The following is a 22,801-nucleotide window of genomic DNA, read 5'->3' as shown; positions in this document are numbered from 1 at the left end:
AAATAAATTCTACGAAATTAATATCTAGCCCCAAAATCGCAATAATAATGGAGAACTTTAACCAACTTGCTTACTGACCTGATATTATCAATGCCGATTTTGAGCGGCCTCTGGAGGAGATTGTTCCCGATTTGTAACAGAAAATTTACATATGATTAATAACTAGATAGTGAAAATGTTGAATCATTTTTATCCTTCCGCTTGTAATGAAACACAAATAAATATCGGAGGCCAAAAAGTGGCTGTTAAAAATGTTTGTGAGAGGCCACCTTTAGGAAATTTACAGAGGATTATTGTAATCTAGACTAACAAAATCTTAATCTCAAAAATCTTGTTCATGCCACTAATCTTATTGTTCGGTGCTAACCTTTCTTGTATTTATTTTGTAAGAGGTTCCTTTGAACAGGTACAATAATCCAATGTAATATTGGCAAGAATACTGTTGTTGCGTAAAAAGTATAACGTGGTTACCTACTTGATTCTATTGCCAATTGCAAAAACCGCGTTTAATCAATATGCATATCTTGGGTTGATTAAATTTTGCCGAAGTCTTCTTCCGCTAGGTTAGAAAAATAAAAACCTAATAAACTTCGCATATCTTGGGTCATTGGATATTTGTGTTGTTTTGTACTTTGGTCAGCCTATTCTTTGGTGAAATCGATTCATTTACAGTGTGCATTGCAGAATCATAGGTTAGATTTTTTATTTTTTGACTGCAGTTTTAATTTAAATGAATAAATTGATGCGTGTATCGATCAAAAAGTAACGGCAGACGTCAGCACAAACGAAATTACGGATTCCGAACTAACCAAACACAATTCTGAAATTTCGTTTGTGGTGTCATCTGTCGACGAGTGGCGAAACTACATTTTTGGTTAGGACTCGGGGGTGCAGAAGTTACGTATCGTTACTACTGAAGCGTTTTCTTAAAAAGTCGGCGAACTCGTGTAATAAGTTAAGGAAAATTCATCGCCGGAAAGTTTTCGCAAAGTTCGGCGCTCGGAATCGGAAGCGAAATGGTAATTTATGTTGGCGGCTTATCCATGTCTCCGTCGCGCTCATTAAAATTTTCCATATTACATGTGCGTCAATCTCTGTCGGGGAAGATCGCGTTGTTATTAGCTAGAATTGTACAAGGTTCGCAACAAGGGCCTAGAGAATAATTGGGCTTTTGTTTTAGGAAAATGCGCACTAAATCATAGACCTACGCTGATTCGCTATATGGTCCTATCTCACAATAAAGTCTTCTTTATTAGGCCCGCTAGTATCTAGCAAAAGCGTATGAGTTTATGATGTGCGTCTATTTCTTGTATTTTGTTGGTGCTCTTGTCTTGGCTCTTGTGATTACATGGAAGAGCGCAATTTGCAAATGTCTCAACTCTTGTATTACAATTTATATTGTAATATTTTCATTTTTAACAATGACAGTTTAATATTATTATGTCGCACAAGTAAAACTTTCTCAACACATCGCATTCTGGTCGGGTTCTCAGTTTCCCATCGAACTTTACTCCGCGCTGAAAGCGATGCGTTAAATTATAGTCATAAAACCTAATCGAAAAACTCCAATTAACGTCAAATATTTTCGTGTTCGGGCGTTTCTGACGAGGATAAATGTTCCAAAACCGCCCTTGGTTAATGATTAAAGGAAGCGGTTCGTTTGATCTTTGTCGGGTGACTTTGAGTAATCAACTGATTGTTGTATAGGTGAACGGTTGATACAGTTCGCGTCGGAAAACTTGGTGACGGAAATTCTGATTCATCCTGCCGTCAATACTCTGTCCCAATGTGTGCGCAACTTGCTGAGCAGCTTCACGAGGCACAGGCACATCATTCACGCTGGCTACACCTTCCAGGGGAACGGATCGTGGGCGCTACAGGTAATGGAGTGTAGCAGTGGCGGTAGTAGTATAGTCGAGCCGGTTCTAAGCCACTGTTGGTGGGAAATTTTGAATTGTCGCGCATCCCCTGATTTTTTTTTAGTTCGCACTGGCTGGTTAGCCTGTTTAATATCATAATCATTCATAATTTTTTGGCACTTATTTGGGCTTTACTGTTCATCTCCCTCTCCTATTTCGCTTTCCCTTCCAATCCATCCCTTTCCCGGAATTTGGTAACCATTGAAGTGTTTTTCCGGTCACCGGCTGTCATATACCTCGTTACGGCTTTCTTTAGTGCATTTTTCGACCCACAAGCAAACCTAGTTTCAAAGATTCCACCAATGCTTTCCACTGTTATCTATTTCTTTTTTTTTATCAGGATGGTACGTTCTCCTACGTGGATTTTGCCGAAGCCTTCCAGGAGATCGAAGTCCAGCGGGTGATTCGAGCCTACGAGAACGGCATATCGGTAGACCTGCACTGCAGTCCCGAAGGTGAATGGAGCAGGCTGCCGAAGGAGGCGTTCACCAAATCATGCAAGGTATAGTGCCCCTGATTTTAGTTATATGTTGTGCAATTTCAGTTTTTTTTCAAAGAACGTATTTATAGCAATTTACGATAGGCAGTTTTATTAAAGGGATTTTCACCACATTCTGACGATTACGAATATGGGATATGGCAATTCAACATCGTTTTGAGGCGGCGGTTTCAGTAACCGATACGCCGTCTCTATCGAGTGAGGCGACTAATTAATTTTGCAAGCGGGTCAAATTAGGGTTGGCGCTTTATTAGGTCAGATGTTGCCGACACTTGCTATTTCTCCGATTTTGAAAGGTGGTAAAAAAGATATATCAAAGGAGTTGAATTGGACCGATCGTTGTTGAGGAGAATTAGCGAGAAAACAGATTAACATTGATTTTTCGTTTACAGGGTTAACACAACCACTTGCCATATTTCAGACCTTTTTTTTGAAAAACGTTCATGTATTTTTTATCAGTAACTTGCTAGCAACTGTTTGATTCATTTACCGTTCGTACTTTTAGGTTCGGGTAAACCCGACGGACGTCCTCACGACAGGGTCGCCTTCCATTACGAGCTTTGTCAAGTATCTATCGCCGTTTTTAGTGCCCACGTCGCTGGAAAGCATCCTCGAGAGTTCCGACGTGGTTGGCAATATTAGATTTTCCCGGCCCACGCTTTACGTTTTCCCAGGTACTTTTTTTGTGATTAATTATCATTAGAGCTCGATTTAATGACTTAATTAAGGTCGGAGTTTGTTTCGCATTCGTTCAATGAAAAAGTCCCTGGCGTCAGTACATCTTCAAAATGGCCGGTCACGCGATTCCAAGCCCGCACCCGCGGCGGTTGTTTATTATTAGGGACGCGTTCACATCGACCGAAAGGGTAGCCATCAATAAAACAATATGAATGGGGCAACATACACAACTAAGTAATCCTCTTAATGGCGTGCTAAAAATATTACGTCATTTTTTTTACGACGATATAGTAAAATTTAGTAAATTAGTAAAAGAATGGTAAAAAAATCAGTCATCGGTGTATGTTTGCCTCAGAAATGATGTACTACGATACAAGAAAGTTCGAAAAGCACTTTCCAAAATGATTGGGATTTGAGGAAAGAAAGGTAAAAGTGGAACCTCCCAAAAAGTTCACTCTTCATATTTTAAAAATTCGAGAATTTCGATCAAGCAGAAAACGGCTGCGGAAAATGCCCGTCAAGCTTTCATCGCCACTGGTTGAGGAGTATTAAAGTATCATACGACCAAAAATATAGTGCATTTATTGCTTCGACGTTTTAAGTACTTTGCAGTACCTTAACCGCAGACCTTCGCAGGACTGTGGTAGAACCCATCCCAACGGATTTATTTTTTGCATTAAGTAGGTATTGCCTGAGATGGACCATAACGAATATTTGTAGAAACTTGAATTTTTATTTGACACGTACATGGGCCGTATTAAATTTGATTAAGCCTTGATGCGTTTATTTTAACATCAGGTGATATATATCGTTACGGAGATATTTGACCGTGATCCATCCATTAAGTAGGTATTTATGTACCTGATTCTCGAGCTTCGACCCTGGAAGGCTGTTCTCACTGAATCATTTTTGTCTTGTGTGCCTGTCGATTAACAACATTCTTCTTCTACATAGTTTTTCAATTTGTAAACAACAACAATATTTTAAGGATTATTTAAATGCAATTGAAATTGAGGCCTATACTGTATTTACACGAAATGTGGTTCGACACTCAAGACACAGTAAAAAAAAGGACGGTGTGATAACAGTAACAAGTGTGTACTAGACGAGCCTCCTTCGCATAGGGTGGAAGATGACCTATTTATGTCTGCCAAAAAAGTCAAAATAAATGAATGAAAAATGAAATGAAAATAAACTATTGCCAAAACTATCGCCAAATACTGTCATTGTGTTGGATAATGTCTAGCCCAAATTAGAAAAAACAATTTAATAAAGACTACAAAATCGATTCGATGGCACAAAAAAACGGACATGAACTTTTGAGTTGAAAGCGTATACACAAGGAGAAATAACACTGCACCAAAATTTAGTGATAGTACCATAAACGTAATTCTTCAAGAGGTAGCTAAAATATTAGTGCAAAACTGGTCTAACTGTGAAAAACGGGAATATAAGAAGCAAGTATTTATCGAGAACGATTAGTGGCGGACTCGATCACTGAACTAGGTTATTATATTTAATATTTTGTATGTAATGAAATTGAACATAATAAATTGTTACTTTGTACAATTTTTTTTTATGTACATATTTCAAGAATAAACACTAGGCAAAGTTAATCACGGGGTCGATTGTAAAAGCACTATATTTTTGGTTGAAGTATACGATAACTAACCAAAATATAGCCCGATATATCCTTTTTATTATTGATAAATATTAAATACTATTTTAACTATCTAAATCCGAAAGGTTGGCGGTTGAGAAAAAAGGCAATATTCAAATTCGCTTGGTCCGTTGCCTTTTTGCGCGTATAATGAGATTATATTATTCCTTCTCATTAGCAAATCGAACTCTATACCTCGCCGCAAATGACATCGTCGTAATTCGAGGGCTTTAACACAAAACGTCGTAATATACGTTTTTCGACAGCCCGAAGAAGTTACGTACCGTGTCAATTTAAACTGAAACACGACGTCGACGTCGAAATGCAGATATGAAGCGTTCGCTCCAAGCTTCTCACTTGCAGGTGGTCAGGGAGATGCCGCTCTGTTCGGCATCAACGGCTTCAACATGCTTCTCGATGGAGGCTACTCGCGCAAGGCATGCTTTTGGGACTTTGTCCGCCACTTAGATAGGTTAGATGCGGTTCTAATGTCCAGACTGAACAATTGTAGTGTTAGAGGTATTAGTTCTGTACTTAAGCGGAAACGCGACGGCGCCGTTTACCCCCAAATAGGCCACTTTTTCTGCAACATCCAGGTAAACTCTGACACATCTGCCCATTCCGAGAAGACATTTTCCTTTATTCCGCAGGAGAGGAAGTCGATTTTGAGTCCGGACGGCGACAAGGATAGGGACCCACTTATCATCAGTCTCCTCGACGAAGGCCAATCGATCGTGTCCGACTTGCGTCACCTTAACTTAACCCCTCAGTTTTGTTATAGAGATACGGAACCGATTATTTTGTATCACAAGGTAGGCCACGGCACTCTCAACATGTACGTGTTGTCGCCGGAACGCAATTCCAAGGACGTCAGGGATTTCCTTCAGAAATGGAACCAGAGCGACGCGAAGCTCTTCTCCGCTGCTAGAACGGGGAAAGAGTTTGTATTTCCTCTGCCGAATTTGGTGTCGATTTGCGCTCTGCTGATCTGGCAACCGGCCAATCCGAACGATACTATAACGCGGATACTGTACCCCGGCAGTACTCCCCAGAAAAAGATCTTCGAAGGGTTGGATCGGCTTCGCGGCCTGGAATACATCAAGCACGCGGTGTGCAGCGAAAAATCGCTAGCGCCGGCCAAGAAGACCAAACATGACGTCATCGAGAAGATGATGATCCGGGAAAAGCCGCAAGCGGAGAAAAAAATCGAAGACGGCTTGAAGAATGGCGATATGAACGGGGACGTCGTTAAAGAGAAGCAGGTGATCAAGTCGGATTCGATAGAGAGCGAGAAAAGTGGAAGGGCTAAGAAACCGGACGAGGTGAACAAGGTGGTGGAGAACGGAGATAAGGCCAAATCGAAGCCCAAGGTGCCGGAGAACAAGACCAAGCAGAGGAGCGACAGTCAACAGAGGAGGAAACCAGCTGTCGATAAAAAAGGTATCTCGGCGCATTCGTTGGTCAGGGGTGACTTCATTAACCGTTCGTTACAGGTCCTCCGACGCCCAAGAAGACTGTCGACAATAGAGTGAACGGCGAGAATAAGGAGAAGGAGAAGAAGCTGGCCCGCAGGGCCTCGCCCAGCGCGACCCCAGCTAAAAGCACCAAAGACGCCAACAACCGGAAAGTCATCGAAGCGAAAAAGGCGCCCCCGAAGAAAGAAGTCGCTGCTAAGGCAGCGGCACCTCCCGAACCGAAACCGAAAGTTGAGAGGAAGCCCATTTCCAGACGGCCGAAAGCTGCCAAAGCACCTCTTAGTCCTGTTAAGAAGGTAAGCTGACGTCGAGCGCTAGAAACCAGCGAACATTCAACATAACCATTTTTAGCTGACCAATGGTGTCCAGAAGCCGGACTCCCTTTCGAAACGGGGCAAATTGGATAAGGAGGGAACGACAGATTCGAGCACGGTGAGCACTCCGTCTGCGGACCAAGAAAGTGTACTTAAGAAGGACCTCTCGAAATTGACCCCGGAGGAAATTCAGCAAATAAAAGCTCAAGAACTGGCCGAACTCAAAGAGGAACAAGAGGCGATCAAGGAAATCGAAGCGGTGTTTAGGAAAGGAGAGGAGCAAATTCCTTCGTCCGATATCGACGCGGACTTGAGACAAATCAAAGACATCTCGATAGAGGAAAAACTAGAGACAGAAGAGTACCTCATAATCGAAAAGGAGGAGTTGGAGCACGACTCGCTAGAAGTGAAGGAGGACGAAATGCAGAAATTGACGAGGGACAGTGAGGAATCCGAGAAGCAACGAAAACTTAGCGCGGAAGAGCAAATGGTCGACGCTAAGCCGGAAAGCGTCGACGAAAAGGAAGAGGAAGTTAAGCAGGTAACCGGCATCTCATCTCCCGAAGAGAAAGCGGTCGAAAAGAAAGAACACGAAGACGAAGTCAAAGAGGTGATTGAGTCGCATCCGGAAGAAAAAGTGTCTGCTAATATCGAATCTGGGGCCACCACTACAGCTCCGACGCTTCCAGAAGACGAGAGGATTACTCTGGACGAAATTAAAGAAGACAGTGGGCAGGTTATCGAAGAAAAGCATGTGAAGGAAGAAACCAAGGAGAAGGAAATACCGGTGATACAACTTCCACCGAAGAGCTACGACAACTTGTCGAAACTTCCTCAAGTGGTGGGGATCAGGCTTGATAAGCAGAGTCACATCAGGGACATCGTGAAGACGCCTGATGAGGTTGCTGATTTACCGGTCCACGAAGAAGTTGACTTCCAAGAATACACTGGCGAGGGTAAGAAAACTAATGACGTCGGGGACGTGAAGAAGATGACAGAGCACGAGAAAAAGGATCTTGAAAAGATTGATTCCTCAAAGCACGTCGAGAAGGAGGAAACTAGTGATATATTGGAGAAGGCTGATCTAGAAACCAAAGAAAAAGAAGTTGCCGAACCCGAAGTTTCAAAAGAAGTGCTCGACGAAACTATGGACGACGAGTGGGTGGTAATAACGAAAGAAGCGGGTAAAATAGAGGCAGATGAGGATATTGAGCAAAATGACAAAGATGCCAAAGAATCCGAAAAGGAGACAGTTGACGTTAAAGAAGTGGAAAGTTTGAAAGAAGCCTTGAAGGATGAAAAAATTATCGAGCAAATTACAGAAACCGAACTCAATAAAGCCGAAGATTTAGAAATTATTGAAACATCTGCCGCGAAGATAGAAAAATCGGAAGAGGAACATGCCAAATTAAATGAGGACATAAATGATTTACCTGCACCTGTTGTAGACACCCAAGCTGGACAAGGTGGTATTGATCAAATTCAAGAAGACACGATTTCTACTGTAAAAACCCATATGGACACAACAGACAAGAAGAAAGGAACGGTAGAACAAAAAAGTAGTGATACAACCGGAGACGCAAAAGTTGAGGAGATTGTTACCAAAGAAAAGCAAACCTCTGAAGTAGATGAAAATAAGGCGAGCAGTGAAATTGTTAAAACAATCCCCAGTAAAGTAGTTGACGAAAATAAGGAAGTTGCGATCGATAAAGCCGTCGAGCAGGAGCCGATTATTAGCGAAGATCACCACCATATCGAAGCTAAACAAGTTGTCGGGAAGCCACAGGCGTCACAACTTCCTCTCGAGGAGGAAACTAGCGACGGTGACAAAAAACCAGACGGTAGTGCTGTGAAAGAAGAAATGTCAAAACTGGATAAGGAGTCACAAGAGCCGAAAGACATTCAAGGGGAAGTTCTGGAGGACAAGACCCTAACAACAGTCAGCGATACTGGGAAAGAAAAGAAACAAGCGGACACACAAGAATTTAAAACGACTCATGAGGAAGTCTTCGAGCAAAAGTCAGGTATTGAAGACACCAGATTAATAGAATCTACGCCGTTGGGAGAAAATAAGGAGGATGGGAGCAAACTCGATCAGAAATTGGATGCAAACCAAGAAGAGGTTGTGCTGCGCAACATAGAAGAAGACTCCAAACAGGTTTTAAGTAAGGCGGAAGACCTTAAAAAGGAATCCCACGAATTGGAAACAATTGACGCGAAGCTTCAAGAACTTAAAATCGGCGCCGATGCGAAGCCCGAGCTTCAAATTAAGACGGGAACTTCGCTAAGTCCGGAACACGCCGAGCAAGTGACCCTTCCCGATTCGTCACCGGAAGATGATGATTTGCACATCTTAAAAGAGTTGAAGGACATCGACAAAGCCGAACTAGGAAGGAAATCTCCGCAAGAGCGCGAGGAAGAGGTCAAAAAGATTGTCGCAGGTGTAGCCGAAGTACTTAAATCCCCGGCACCGTTGGAAGTTTTCGAAGCAAATTTACCAACGTTCACTCAAGAGCTGCGAGAAACTCATATAACCACGCAGGATTCGCCAGTTTTGGAGACCAAATCGATGAAAACGGAGGACATTTCTTCCATTCCGGAGGAACCTACAACTCTTGCCGATGAACTTTCTGACGCAAAGAACAAGAAGAGGGACCTGATCGCCCAATCCCAAGAACTGATCGCGGCCACATCGAAAGTTATATCAGACATCAGGGAGAAGACGTTGGAAAAAGGAGACAGCGAGGAAGCTGGTACCGTGCACAGGATGTTGGTTACCGCGTCGAGCGAGGATGGCGGAGAAGAAACTGAAATTTGCCCGCCCGGCACTATTACTTTTTCGAGGAGTTCCGAAAGTTCCGGCAGATCTTCTCCGGAACCGTCTCAGAAAACTTCGCAAAAGTCATCGATAGTTGAGACTCTGTCTGAGACGCTCAGCACGGTGAAGCAGATTGTGTCAGAGAAGGATTCTGGAATAGACGAGACCAAGTCGGAAGACAGGGACGTTTCACGGGACGTGGAAGAAAGCGGAGGATCGCCCGATCTCGAAGCGGAACAGGAAAAGAAGACGGGCATTTTTGGATCTCTAAAAGATACGTTTGACTCAGCCAAGGAATTCGTTAAAGATACGGTGGAGTCTGTGGTTAAAGCGACCTCAGATGAAGCAAAGAAACAAACTGATGATTTGAAAGACATCAAAGACGAAACAGTTTCTAAATTTGAGATCGCGGAGGAAGACGTCAAAGCTCACATTGGAGGCTTGAAAGAGGCAGTCGGTCAAACAGTTGATGAATTTCAATATCCATTAGTAGAAAAGACTGAAGCAGTGAAAAATGAAACCAAAGATATGCTAGAAGAAAAAGCCAAAGATATCAAGGAAGTGGCAGAACAAATCGAACATTCAGTTCAGGACTTTGAAGAAAAACTCAAGAACGGAATCGCGGAAACCGATAAGAACAAAGAGAAGGTATTCGAAGAAACGGAGCAGCAAGTTTTAGCGAAGGTTAGTGACGTCGAAACCAAAGTAGAAAGTAGTGTGAAAGAATTGAAGGAGGTAAACCAGTTGATTGAGAAAGTAACAGAACAAAATGGAGGTGACGTTAAACATGATATAAAAGATGAATTTAAGGAAAGGGAAGAAAAACTATTGAAAAAAGCAGAACAACCGGTCAATGTCGAACAGAAAGTTAAAGAGGACACTGCAACTGTAATTAAGCACGTAACGGATGCCTCAGTTGAACGTTTAGAAGAATTTGAAAAAACTCATAGCGTGGAAACAAAGGAAGACGAATCTTCCAATCTAAAAGAAGAATTAGGAAGAAAACAGTCACTTATTGAAGAAAAAGATGAGGCTAAATCGCAAGCCGATAGCATACTGAAAGTTGCCACCATCATAGCGACTCCCGAAGTCAAAAAGGAAGAGCCGGCCGAAAAATTAGAAAAGGAGCCACTTTCAGAACCGGTCGAACCAGTCGAGAAAGAAAGCACCATAGAGGTAAAGCATGAGCCATCACACAAGAGTAAGGACGAATTAAGCAGGAAGCCATCAAAAGAAAATATCATGCTTGATGAGAAACCACAAGCCATTGACACTGCAAGCGTAATAACTATTGTTCCTTTGTCGGGTAAATCAGGTCCAGAAGTGAAAGACCAAGAAGCTGTGAAAGCAGAAGGGAACGAGTTACTTGCAATAAAAGATCATGAAGAGAAATCTCAATCTGTTGACAAACAAAACGATATTACACTTCTAGCTAAAAGTTCATCTGGAACGTCATCTCCGGAAGCACCAGAAAGAAAGCAATCTCTTATAGAAGCAAAAACGGACCTGGTTCGGTCGGGCAAAACATCTCCGGAAACGAAAGAGGATGTTGGCAAGGCGCTGGAAAAAGAGGATCATTTAGCGGTTGCTGCAAAATCATTTTCACCAAGCTCCTCGGGTAAATCTACACCAGATAGTCACGTTAATGACAAAGAAGAAAAAGTAATTCAAGCACGTAAGGAATCTTCGACTGAATCAAAGTCTTCACCTGATGAACCTGTCGAAAAGAAACGCGACAGTATCGACCAATTGAAGATCGCGCACGAAGAGGACAAACGAGAAGCTACAAAATTAGGTTCACCGGGATCTTCTGGAAAAACTACTCCTACCACTTTGGAGGTTGATCACCAAGCGGGTAAAATAGAATCTGAAAAAATTGTCAAACCCGCGGGGAAAGGCGCGGAAGTCAAAGAATCAGACGAGTTTGTGTTGCCGAAAGAAATCGTCGATAAAGAAGAAAAGGTGTTGGAAGAAAGGGCAGTGCACATGCAGGAAAGCTTTGAAGCGGTTTCGGATCTAAGTCGCACTATTTCTTTTGATAAATGCCACAAACCAGACACCGCAAAACAGGAGAAGGAAACCATTGAAAAGGAGAAAAAAGTTGAAGGTGAGAAAGAAACTGTTGCTTTGGATACGTCTAAGGCAACGGAGAAGGAAGAAGTGTTGGATATTAAAGGGAAAGAAGAAATAAAGGAATTGCAAGATGGTTTCTACGAGTCGTTGGAGAAACCCGACAAAACCAAAGAGGAAATAATTAAAGACAAATTGGAGCATGAACTTGAGGAAGCGCAGCGTAAGAAATCAGTTGCAGAGTTACAAAACGGTTTCATAGAGTCTATAGCGAAAGATTTGGAAGAAGATGATTACAAGATACCAAAGGACGAAATCGAAAAAGAGGAAAAGGAACTGGAAAAGAGGGCGTTGCACGTACAAGAGAGTTTCGAAGCTGTGTCTGACCTGGCCGGTTCCATATCGTTCAGTAAGTGTCATCCAACTGATGGTGTTAAGATAGACAAAGACGTGATTCAGAAGGAAGAAAAGCAGATTGAGGAAGAAGTGAGACACTTGGAAGAGACTTTGGAAGTTGTTTCTAATCTATCTGGTTCGGTAGAGTTCAGCAAATGCCATCCGATTGATGGTGTTAAGATTGGCAAAGACGTGATTCAGAAAGACGGAAAAGAGGTTGAGGAAAAAGTAAAGCCCTTGGAAGAAACGTTGGTAGCAGTTTCGGATGTATCAAAGTCGGTAGACTTTGAGAAGTGTAAAGCAACATCAGACGACTCAGCCTCAGAGGCAGAGATTAAAGAAATCCATCAGCAACAACGTAGGAAAAGCAGCGCGGTTAGCATCGAGGAAATTAAAAAACTACAGGAAGGGTTCTACGAATCCCTTGGCCACGTCAAGGTGGGCCAGATAGAAGAAATAGATGGGAACGTCAAAAAATCGGAACCTATTGAAGCAGAGCACGTTGTGAGCAAAGATGTCATTCAAAATGATGAGAAAGAACTGGACAAGAAAGTGATGCATATCGAGGAAACCGAGATAGAAGGGCGAACCGAGAAACCGGCCAGTGAAATTATTAAGGAAGAAATAAAAGACCTGCAAGAAAGTTTTTTCGAGTCACTTCTCGAAAGTGGAGTTGAAGGAGCTGTTAAGGATAATGACGTGTCTGTATTACAAAAAGGTGAATTTGGGAAGACCGCAGATATTAGGAACGAAGAAAAAATTGAGGAGGAATTGGAACAAGAGAAGAAGGAAAGTTTCATCGCAGAAACTACCGACAAACCGTCTGTGGATGATAACAAACTGTCAGAGAGTAAGCTTACAAAGGATGTCATCCTCCCGGACGAGAAACGGGACTACGAAAAGCCGTCTCCGGAAAAAGAAGAATTGGCGGTGGAAGATGGCGCGGACAAACCAGCTGCCGACTTGAAGGAGTCAGCGGTTGCGGAAAAAGACGAGAAAGAAAGCATGGAAAAAGTTTCCACCAAATCAACCCTGGAAATCGATCGCAAGTCCGAACCTAAGAAGCTGTCGATTTCGGACGTGGAGATAAGCATCAAGACAGAGATATGCCCGAAAGACGCCAGTCAAATGTTTATCGAGAGTGAGAGAACGACTTTTACGGATAGCGCCGACGCCAAAGTGTTCCAACTTCCCAAAGGTGACGACTCGTCAGCCGGTTCGTCTTCTAAATTGGAAGTCTGCAGCCTAAGCGGAAAATCGACGCCGGAGGTTGAACGCTCGGGGAAAATAACTCCGCCCACCGTCCCCGTCAGCCCAGTAATCAGGGATACCCAACACGCAGGCTCAAGGTCACCATCCAAGGACACCGGGCTGAGTGAATACACCGAAACGGACGACGACGACTTGAGCACCAAATCGCAAGTGGCGCACTCGCAATCCGACTTGGACGAGATGGACATGAAGATGGACCCGATGAGCATGTCCTACTACGGCGCTCTGCCTGACGAAGAATCCGAAAATCCGCCTGGGACGTATTTATATGAAATCACCAAAGCTAAATATACTAAGGCGTTGGACGGAAGCGGTACCACCATAGAGGAAAGGGATATCATGACGGCAAGCTTCATCGGCGAACTTCCACAAGACAAAAAGACTGAAGGGTCCGCCAAAGATGCCGTCGACGAGTGGGGCAAACCGCTGGGCCTGCCCGCGCCCAGCTACCTTCACGACATCACCAAAGCCAAGTTTTCTTCCCAGATGGACGTGATGACATCCAGTTTCATCGGCGAGTTGCCCAGTGGCGGCACGCACGGCGTGATGAGTGGTAGCGTGTACTTTGACGGCTCGTCTGGGAGCGGTGACGATCCTATCGCCGACTGGGGGAAGCCGCTGGGATTGCCCAGCCCCGCGCCGATGAACAATAACGACAAGGGCACTCCGAAGAAGGAGAAGAAGCTTCCGGCCCACGTCACCGCGAAGAATAAGCTGAACGACGACCGGAAAAGGGCGGAGTCGCCTTCGAAGCTGCGAAATAAGAAAGCGAACCACGTCTACGTCGACCTGACTTACGTTCCGCACCACGGGAACCATTACTATTCTTACGTAGATTTCTTCAGACGAATTAGGGCTAGGTATTACGTGTTCTCCGGTTTGGAACCCAGCAGACAGGTGTACGACGCTTTGCTCGAAGCGAAGCAAACGTGGGATGATAAGGAATTAGGTGAGTTCGAAGTCCATTCGAGTCGCGTTTCGCTTTAACAGGCCGTGTTTGCAGAGGTTACCATCATTCCGACATACGACACCGACATACTGGGCTACTGGGTGGCCGAGAACGAAGAACTGCTGTCCAAGTTTAAGATTGACCTGTCCCCGTCAGCTAGTCGATGCACCATCAATCTCCAGGATCACGAAACATCATGTTCCGCTTACCGTTTAGAGTTTTAGGCGCATCATCTCCCGTGCGGTCACCTCCCACCATATTACTCATTTTTTACTACTTATACGTTAGGAGAAGATTACGTAGTCAGGCATCAGAGAGAACTTAGTAGAAGAACACGTCCAATTCGCGGCCAATCCGAATCTTCCTCACCGTAAGCGACCTCATCGGGCCGAGGTCTTCGCCAGACGCGGGCTTGAAGGTTAAAATAAGTTTGCATTCGAACTTAATAGGTCTTAAAAGATAAATCTCTAAATAATGTTAGACCGGACACTAGGATATTTTACTAATTGGAACATTATTTAATGTTGTTCGACTTTTAAAAATGTTTATTCAAAATTATCGCCAGCTATCTCTCTGCGCATGCGCGGACAGAGGCCGGGTAATGTTGAATTTTAGAAATTTATTTTTGGCGTTCAAAACGCCGGGAACTTAACTTGTAAGCGAGAGAGTTTAGGTTAGGGAGGCTGTGGTCGTTCAGCGCTACGCGAAATAACTAAATGACGACGCTAGATCAAACTTGATCGCCCAAAGTCCCGCTGTTTATCCACGGAATATCAACTTTCGTGGAACCTAACCTCATATCGGCTGCCTCCGTTAGCTAAAATGCCATTTCAAAATGGATCGTACATTGTCTGGACCAATTAAGCGAACACATCGACGTTTCGTGTGTTCAATTTTAGAGAGATACGTTTTGGTTTTTGAAATTTTTTGGAGATTTATATCCTAACCTTAACCTTAACCCCAAATAGAAAATGGCGGGCTTCCTCAGCCGTCATTAAATGTCCTCTTGGTCCAGACAATAAACCATTGGGATACGAAAATGTAAGTTCTATGAGGCAACAGCTTGTCAGTTATTTTAGCGACGTCGCCATTTAGTTGTTTTCCGAATTATTTTGTCTAAGCGTTAAATTTAAGCGATAAATTTTTATGTGATATGCCCATTTATGATTTCTTGTCTTGTTAAGAACGATATACGGTTATGTATACTGTGCAGCGACCTTTATCCGTTATTTCGTAGAGGGTGTTTATTATACTAGATTTTTTTACAACGCGCCTTTGCTTTAGTTTCTGTGCAATCGCTAGGACATGCTATAGAACTGGTTTCCAGTTGAAGCCCCGAAGGGCCTACTCGTGCGATGGGCCAAATTCGACACTTTCAAAGGAGATAGATTGAAGAATTCGACACAGCTTTAGAAACGGAAGTTTGCCTTTAAAAGAGTCCAATTTGGCACAACCTCTGCTTATGTTGTAGCGACTGAAGTTTGTTGTTTTTTTTTTTGTGAGTCGGGTTTTCGAGTGCAGTTTATATGGAGGGGGGGGAGGGGTTCGATTGCGATATAAACTGCCCACGAAAAGTGCAAAGAGAACAAATACACGAGCTTTGTAAGAATAATATTAGAATGGTGCTAATTCGGGGAGGGGGGTCAGAGGTTCGGAATGATAGAATATTTCCGCTTCGGATCAGACTGAAAAAGAACACGATCTGGATGAATTTCGAAAATATACTCAATACAAACTTATCAACCCTTTTGTGTCGGTTTGTTAGGCTATATAAAGATGTATTTATTTTGTACGTTCCACTATGATTATTTGTAATGCGCACATGCACCTGGATATTTCCCGTGGGAGGGGAGGGGGGCGAAAATACACCCTGCGCGTCCTCACGATACGTTGTATTGATTGTATTGTTTTGTCGACGAGAGGGAGAGAGAGAGAGAGCGAGAGAGTACTAGAGAGAGAAAGACATTCGATGTCCATTCGACGAGAAAAACAAGAGAAAAAATAGATTTATGTGCAGATCGGCATAAACTTTAAAAAGTCCGTATTATTATAAAAAAAAAACTGATAGCTTATCTAGTCAAAAAAAAAAAGATTCTGATCCTTTAGCTTACAATTGTTGTACTAAAGTTACATATATTCAAACGCATTTAATGTATGGGATATGTATGAGAATAAAAACAACATAAATTTTATTGTAATATTTTTTATTTCAGGATCCTATGCTATTTCTTGATTCCTTTTCGAATGACCATATCCTTCTTCTTATCGCGCCGTCTCCTTACCAAGGTTGGCGATCCATATAGCTAAACGAACTTTGGAAACTGCTGCTGAATATTGGGTTTTTCTTATTTTTATAGTTGTTAAAAGTGCTTTTTCTTTGTTCATTGTTGTTAGTACTTCCGTGTTTCTTACTTTTTGTACCCAGGGAATATGAAGAAGACGCCTGTATATATACATTTCGAAAGCATCGAGGCGTTTTTCGGAGAAAGGATCAAGGGCACAACACTCACATCCATATAAAAGCACAGAAAACACATAGGCCCTCGCCGTTCTGAGTTCCAGATTAAGTCTAGTTTTATGGAAGAATCTGTTCATATTTACCTGGAGTTTACCTCTTTCGTTGGATCCCACTTTTCATTTACGTTGGTACCCAAATATTTAAATGTGTATTCTATGACATTATTTCCAACTTTCCGTTTTTGTTATTAACATCCATTTAGCCTTCCTTACATTCAGTGTCGGTCCAGACTCTCTACTATGATATACGGCATACATAAACATCTATGTTCATATCTTTGCAGCGTTGGACAAGTACATTTAAAGAAAATAAAGCTTCACGTGTCCCCAAGCCTTTTCGAAATTGTGTCATGTCGTATTCTATTGTGTAGAATTCTTAGGAAGACTTTGAGAACGTGCGACATTACGCTTATGAAACGGTTGTCGTCGCATTTTGTTGCTCTTGTTTTCTCGGGTATGGGGTGGAAGATCGATTTAAAACAGTGGAGCGGAATTTGTAATGTTATGAATAAGATTTCTTCTGAATAGCTTTTCCGTCCTTCTGCAGTTTTTCGCTCATTTCCGACGTATCACTCTATTTAATTCGTCGTATTTTGTTTCATGCTTCGTTTTATATACACGTCTCTCATCCATCAGACTCATAATCTCTTCCGTCATTCATTCCCCTTTCTCTTTCTTGTTTGACTAATCCTGTACAATGTATTTCGAACGAATTTTGTTCGATCCCTCTCTAAGCTATGTCCAAAATTTTAGTTTTCTTCTGGCTCCAGTGTCGTAGTAATAAAAACTTAATTGAAGGTATGTTCTTGTCGTAAAAATGAAGATAATAATTATTTTCTGGAAAACTGTTAAGAATATCAACACTTTATTAACTTTTTTAGCACCCAAGGTCCAAACCAAAATCGAGCTCTGTCGAAATTTTTGACAATTCCGCACTTAGTATTCTTAGTATTGGTCAGTAAACTTCACATTCAAAATAGGCGGATGCGCTGGGCCGAATGCATTTTCACAGACTTTTAGATTTCTTCGTAACTGCCCCGAAATTTGAATCGAAGACTACGCCGCTGGCGGCGCAATATAAACCGCAACCCAAACAAAATGGCCGCCTCGAGACGACATCGTCTCGTTTGGTTTTATCAGGAGATCATATAAACTCGGCGGGTTATCCGTTTGAACGAGGATTCGAATTCGTTCGTTCGTAGTATTTGTTTTTATTTTTTTAGAAATATTCCCCACAGTAGACGGTAGAAAGGTCAAAAAATAAAAGGCCGACGTCATAACGTAGGTACATGGTTTATTCTCACCTCGACACCTCATTTGTTTGTATTTTTACAACATCCTAAGCTGTTATATATAATTTTTTGTTTTGCTTCGGCTAAAACGAAATACAAAATAGAAAATTTCTGGAATTTGATATCGCCGTTTGATCTCGGTTATTCGATAAATTCCCAAAACATCGCTAATATATTTTTTTAGATTAACATTGACCCAAGTATATACAGAGTTTTAGGAACGCGCAGTATTCCCGTAACCTAAGTTGGTAGAATCGGAATTTAGTTATGTTGATGTTATAAAGTTGGTGGTAAAAAAAAGAAGAGACCACGGCAGCGACGAATGCCATCCTGACGTAGCAACCAGTTAACATTTTATGAAATACAAATTATTTAGAAATAATATTTGTTGTGTTAATTGTTGCCATTTTCTAATGAATAAAATATAATTTCCTCCTACTAATAACGTCAAATTATCTCTGTAGGTCTCGTACAGTTTTGCATGGAATCTCGCTTACCTTTTTATGAAAATAAGATAAAATTGATAAATTGAACTTTTGTCTTTTGCTTATTAATTTACTAAAAAGTGAAAGTACATTCTTGTGGAACTTTTTTTAGGCGTAGCTAATAATAAAAGATAATAATATATGATAAAATCATGAAATTATTGAGGGATCTAACCTGATAAGCAGGCACACAGGAGGAACAATAATTTATGTAAAACAAAAAGTGCAGTCAACAACATTGCTAAGTACATCATATTTGAACAATGTGTGGGTAACAGGTGTGTAACTTTTAATAAACAAACAAAAATTATTGATATTTAGTTTGTACCATTCACCAGCGAGCAGTGATGCTTATTTTTTGTCTTATATGGAGGACTTTTTAGAAGAATATGCTGCTTAAGAAGGGACCCTTACATGCATTGGTGATTTTAATATCGATATGCCAAAAAGCACTTTCTATTCCGAAAAGTTTACATATTAGAAATGTCTAACAATAAAGAGAATATTACCAAGTGTTATAGAGACTATAAAAATTTTATTGAACTACTGCACTACAAAATTTTTAAAAAATATGGTATGCAGGATGCGGTGCTGAAATGTTTTGAAAATTATCTATCAAACCATACTCAAGAAACAAGGTTTTTTTGAATATACAGCAATGCAAAAGGAAAACCAATTTGGTGTACCCCAGGGAACAGTGTTGGGGCCGAATCTTCTCATTTTCTCTATAAACGACATTGTAAGACACTTAAAAAAGTGTAAAGTTCAACTATTTGCTGATGATACCTTGTTGTATTCAATGGGAGATGATGTGGATGATGTAATACAAATCCTGAATGAAGAAATTGAAGTTTTGTATAAGTATATAAGAAAAAACAAAATGTATGATTCTTAAAGGTAAATTTAATGCCGTATCAATCTTCTGAAAAGAATTATCACATATCTTAGTGACTGGTCTAAACTAACAATATACAAGTCAATAATCGTACCTCATTTTAATTACTGTTCATCGATACTCTTCTTGCTCAATATGAAGAAGTAAAGTGTTCTTCAGACAAAACAATACCATTATGTATATGTATTATAGGATGTCATCGTTACACACACATAAAGACTATATTGGAAGCAACAGGATTATTATTATTATTATTATTATTATTATTATTATTATTATTACACACAAAATGAAACACAATTTGCTTCCCGAACATCTATCAAGAAATACAAGGACTATAACAGACATACATAATTATCGAACCCGAGAAGACTTCTATGTTCCTAGAGTTATCACTGGCCCTGATCAGAATGATGTTTTTCACAGTATACTTGTACAACCAAATGCCTTATACAGTGAAGAACTCGAACTCAGTCAAGTTGTTTATGCTTCATAGTCTAAAGAAAATAATAATTGTGTTGTATTGTATTAGTACTGTATTGTTAGATTAAATTATTATTATTTGTTGAACAATACTAATATAATAAAATAGTAGCAGGAAACCGCAACCCATTATCTTTAAACATAGGCGAGATACCACGCAAAAATGTCGAAAAATCGTCGTCTTGTACTTATCCCTTTCAACATTCAAAAATATTGAGCAATATTCAAATTATTTAGCGTTTTTTTCATGTGCCCCTGAATAAAAATCAAACAAAAGACTTCAGTGACGTCGTAAAATAGTAACTAAAATTTTACGTATTTACTCGTTATTAATGAAGTAAAATTCCTTCTTGTATGTTATTTGTGTTGGACTTGCGTTGTTCTCTATGAATAACTGGCAAAATGGCGGTTGCGGAAATAATGGCGAGCGTTCATTTTCAACGGTGACACGATGTAGAGGACCCTGTAAAATTCGTCTCAAACCTTTATTAAACATTGTGTCGTTTTTGTTATATTATGCGCCTATACATACACACAGACACGGCCTTAATCACAAAATAAACAACCATTTTCGTGGGCCAAAATCGGGACGAATTAGCCGCACACTTATTAAGTCGCATGCAACATTGTTGCGAACTTTAACAACTGTAAAATTAAACAAATTGCAGCAGGAGAACAGAACGGGGACGCGGTTAACGCGTTTAGAATTTATTAGAAGGAGCGGGTACCGTACCATATCGGTACCGTTGATTAGATAGCGGTTCGTCGCACCATTAGGCCAATCGATGGGCAAAAGTACTATCGGGAAGTGCCGGCGCAAGCACCGCAGTCCGTAGTTACAGTATATCTCAAAAGTACATCGCATCGGATTCAGACGGACCCTCTTCCAAAAAATAATTAATATCAATAATTTTCGTCTATGTCTATGAATGATTAATAAGTATAATACGACCAAAAATATAGTGCATATATAAACGTAAATGGACCGTTTTAAATATGATTGATGCTGCTTGATATTTTCGAATAGGTAGAAGCGTTTATTATAACATCAGGTGATATGTATCGTTTAATCTAACTGCAATATGTTCGTATACATTACGGAGATATCTGACTGCGATCCTTTCAGCAAGAACGTATTTAAGTGCCTGATTCTGATAGTGCCTGTCGATTAACAAGATTTTTCTTGTATTTTTGTGTCTTCTGCATAGTTCTTCGATTTGTAAACAACAACAGTCTTGTTTAAGACTAAAGATTAAATTATCGTACGACACGAGAATACAGATAAATATTTTTTTAACACTTTGAAATGTGGAGAAAAGATGCCTTATTTTTGTCTGCCCAAAACGTCAAAGATTCAATCGCCAAATACTGTTATTGTGTTGTTCAATGCCTAGCCCAAATTAGAAAAATTAGAAATACTTGTTCAAATAAAGAAGAAACTAAAACATTTCTATACGAAAATAATTTATATTTTGAAGAGAGCCACACGAAAAAACAACCTTTGGAATTATTAAAAATAAAACATTTTAATAAAGATTACAAAATCGATTTGATAACACAACAAAATGGACGTGAAATCTTGAGATTACCCCCGCGTCACGATTGAGATGATTTTGATTGGGCTGAAAGCGCAAAAGCACCAAAACATAGTAGTCGGTTGTAGAAGCACTATATTTCTGGCCCAAGTATAGAGGATCCATTAAACAAAAAGCTGCTCACTTACAAAAATTAAATTATCAATATCAAAAATAATCTAAAGGATATTGTTAACAGTGAATTATTGAATGTAAAAAAAAAACTAGTGAAAATATATTCCCTCTCTTAAAACGAGATTGTTCCGACTTCTGGTAAAATGCATACTTTTTTATTATTTTACTGTGTTAAATTTCTTTTCTCTTTCCATTTTATTCATATTTTCGTTAGCTATTTGATCGGTGGTTTTCGTTTATTAGGAACAAAACGAAAATTTGCTTTGAATTGTCAGCTGCGAATTGGGAGTTTATACGCTGCGAACAATAGTAACTAAAAAAATATTAACTATTTGTAATTCACGCAGAAAGTTGTACTTTGTCTCCAATATTTATGTTTTGAATTAACCATTTCACTTGATTTCAGGAAAAAAATCCATTTTTATATTATCTGGCAATTGTTGACTTAAAACAATTTGATGGTCTTCAAACTTATTGTTTATTTCATGTTTAGCGTTTTCGCATAAAACTTATCGTATATACGGATCTTTTCCATATAAATTATTGGGTTGTTCGGAAAGTCATTTCGTTTTTTTTGGGGAACATGAAAGACAGTTGTCGTATAATGAATAAATATTTTATTAAATTATATATTGGCCATTCTGGTCCAACACCTTTTGCCATCTTTCTGGCAGTAACATAATTCCCCTCTCGTAAAAGTTTTGGTCCTTGCTGGCAAAAAACTGGTTCAGGTGGATTTTGACATCTTCATTTGAGGTAAAGGTTTTGCCATCCAAAAAATTTTGCAGGGACCGGAACAAATAGTAGTAGGAAGGCGCCAGATCTGGAGAATATGGTGGATGTTGCAGTACGTCCCATTCAAGCTGTAAAAGTTTTTGGCGAGTGACCAAACTTGTATGAGGTCTCGCATTATCCTGGTGGAACACTACACCCTTCCTGTTGATTAATTCGGGCCTCTTCTCTTTAAGTGAATCATTCAATTTGTCCAGTTGATGACAATAGACTTCTGAATTAATCGTTGTATTGTCCCGCAAAAGCTCCAAAAAAAAAACGATTCCTTTGACATCCCACCAAACGGAGAGCATCATCTTTTTTTGGTGAATGTTGGCATTTGACACGCTTTGAGCCGGTTCATCTTTTCTGCTCCATGACCTCTTGCGTTTAACATTGTTGTATACAACCCATTTTTAGTCCCCAGTAATAATCCGCTTCAAAAATGGATCATTTTCTTGACGTTTGAGGAGCCAATCACACACGTCAACGCGACGACACAAATTTCGCTCCGTAAGGACATGGGGCACCCACACATCGAACTTCGAGGTTAAGCCCATGCCTTTCAAATGGCCATAAGCAGTCGAATTCGACAAATT

General features: G+C 40.6%; 1 protein-coding gene across 1 annotated transcript in view; it reads left to right on the top strand.

Moving 5' to 3' along the window:
* The window catches only part of LOC132701669 (microtubule-associated protein futsch), a 57,835-nt gene extending 41,593 nt beyond the window's left edge, over positions 1 to 16,242 (top strand). Inside the window, exons 3-10 of the mRNA XM_060669763.1 lie at positions 1,708 to 1,880; positions 2,260 to 2,421; positions 2,924 to 3,092; positions 5,120 to 5,352; positions 5,407 to 6,196; positions 6,250 to 6,527; positions 6,583 to 14,050; positions 14,105 to 16,242. Of these exons, the coding sequence (XP_060525746.1) occupies positions 1,708 to 1,880; positions 2,260 to 2,421; positions 2,924 to 3,092; positions 5,120 to 5,352; positions 5,407 to 6,196; positions 6,250 to 6,527; positions 6,583 to 14,050; positions 14,105 to 14,274 (9,443 nt within the window). The 3' untranslated portion in view covers positions 14,275 to 16,242. The remainder of the gene's footprint in view (positions 1 to 1,707; positions 1,881 to 2,259; positions 2,422 to 2,923; positions 3,093 to 5,119; positions 5,353 to 5,406; positions 6,197 to 6,249; positions 6,528 to 6,582; positions 14,051 to 14,104) is intronic.
* Positions 16,243 to 22,801: the final 6,559 nt, after the last annotated feature.

This window comes from Cylas formicarius, unplaced genomic scaffold (assembly GCF_029955315.1).
Source record: "Cylas formicarius isolate icCylForm1 unplaced genomic scaffold, icCylForm1.1 PGA_scaffold_5__7_contigs__length_24384050, whole genome shotgun sequence".
NCBI classification, from domain to species: Eukaryota; Metazoa; Arthropoda; class Insecta; order Coleoptera; family Brentidae; genus Cylas; species Cylas formicarius.
The sequence above is the reverse complement of the archived record's forward strand: the minus strand, read 5'-3'. Positions and strand labels throughout refer to the sequence as shown.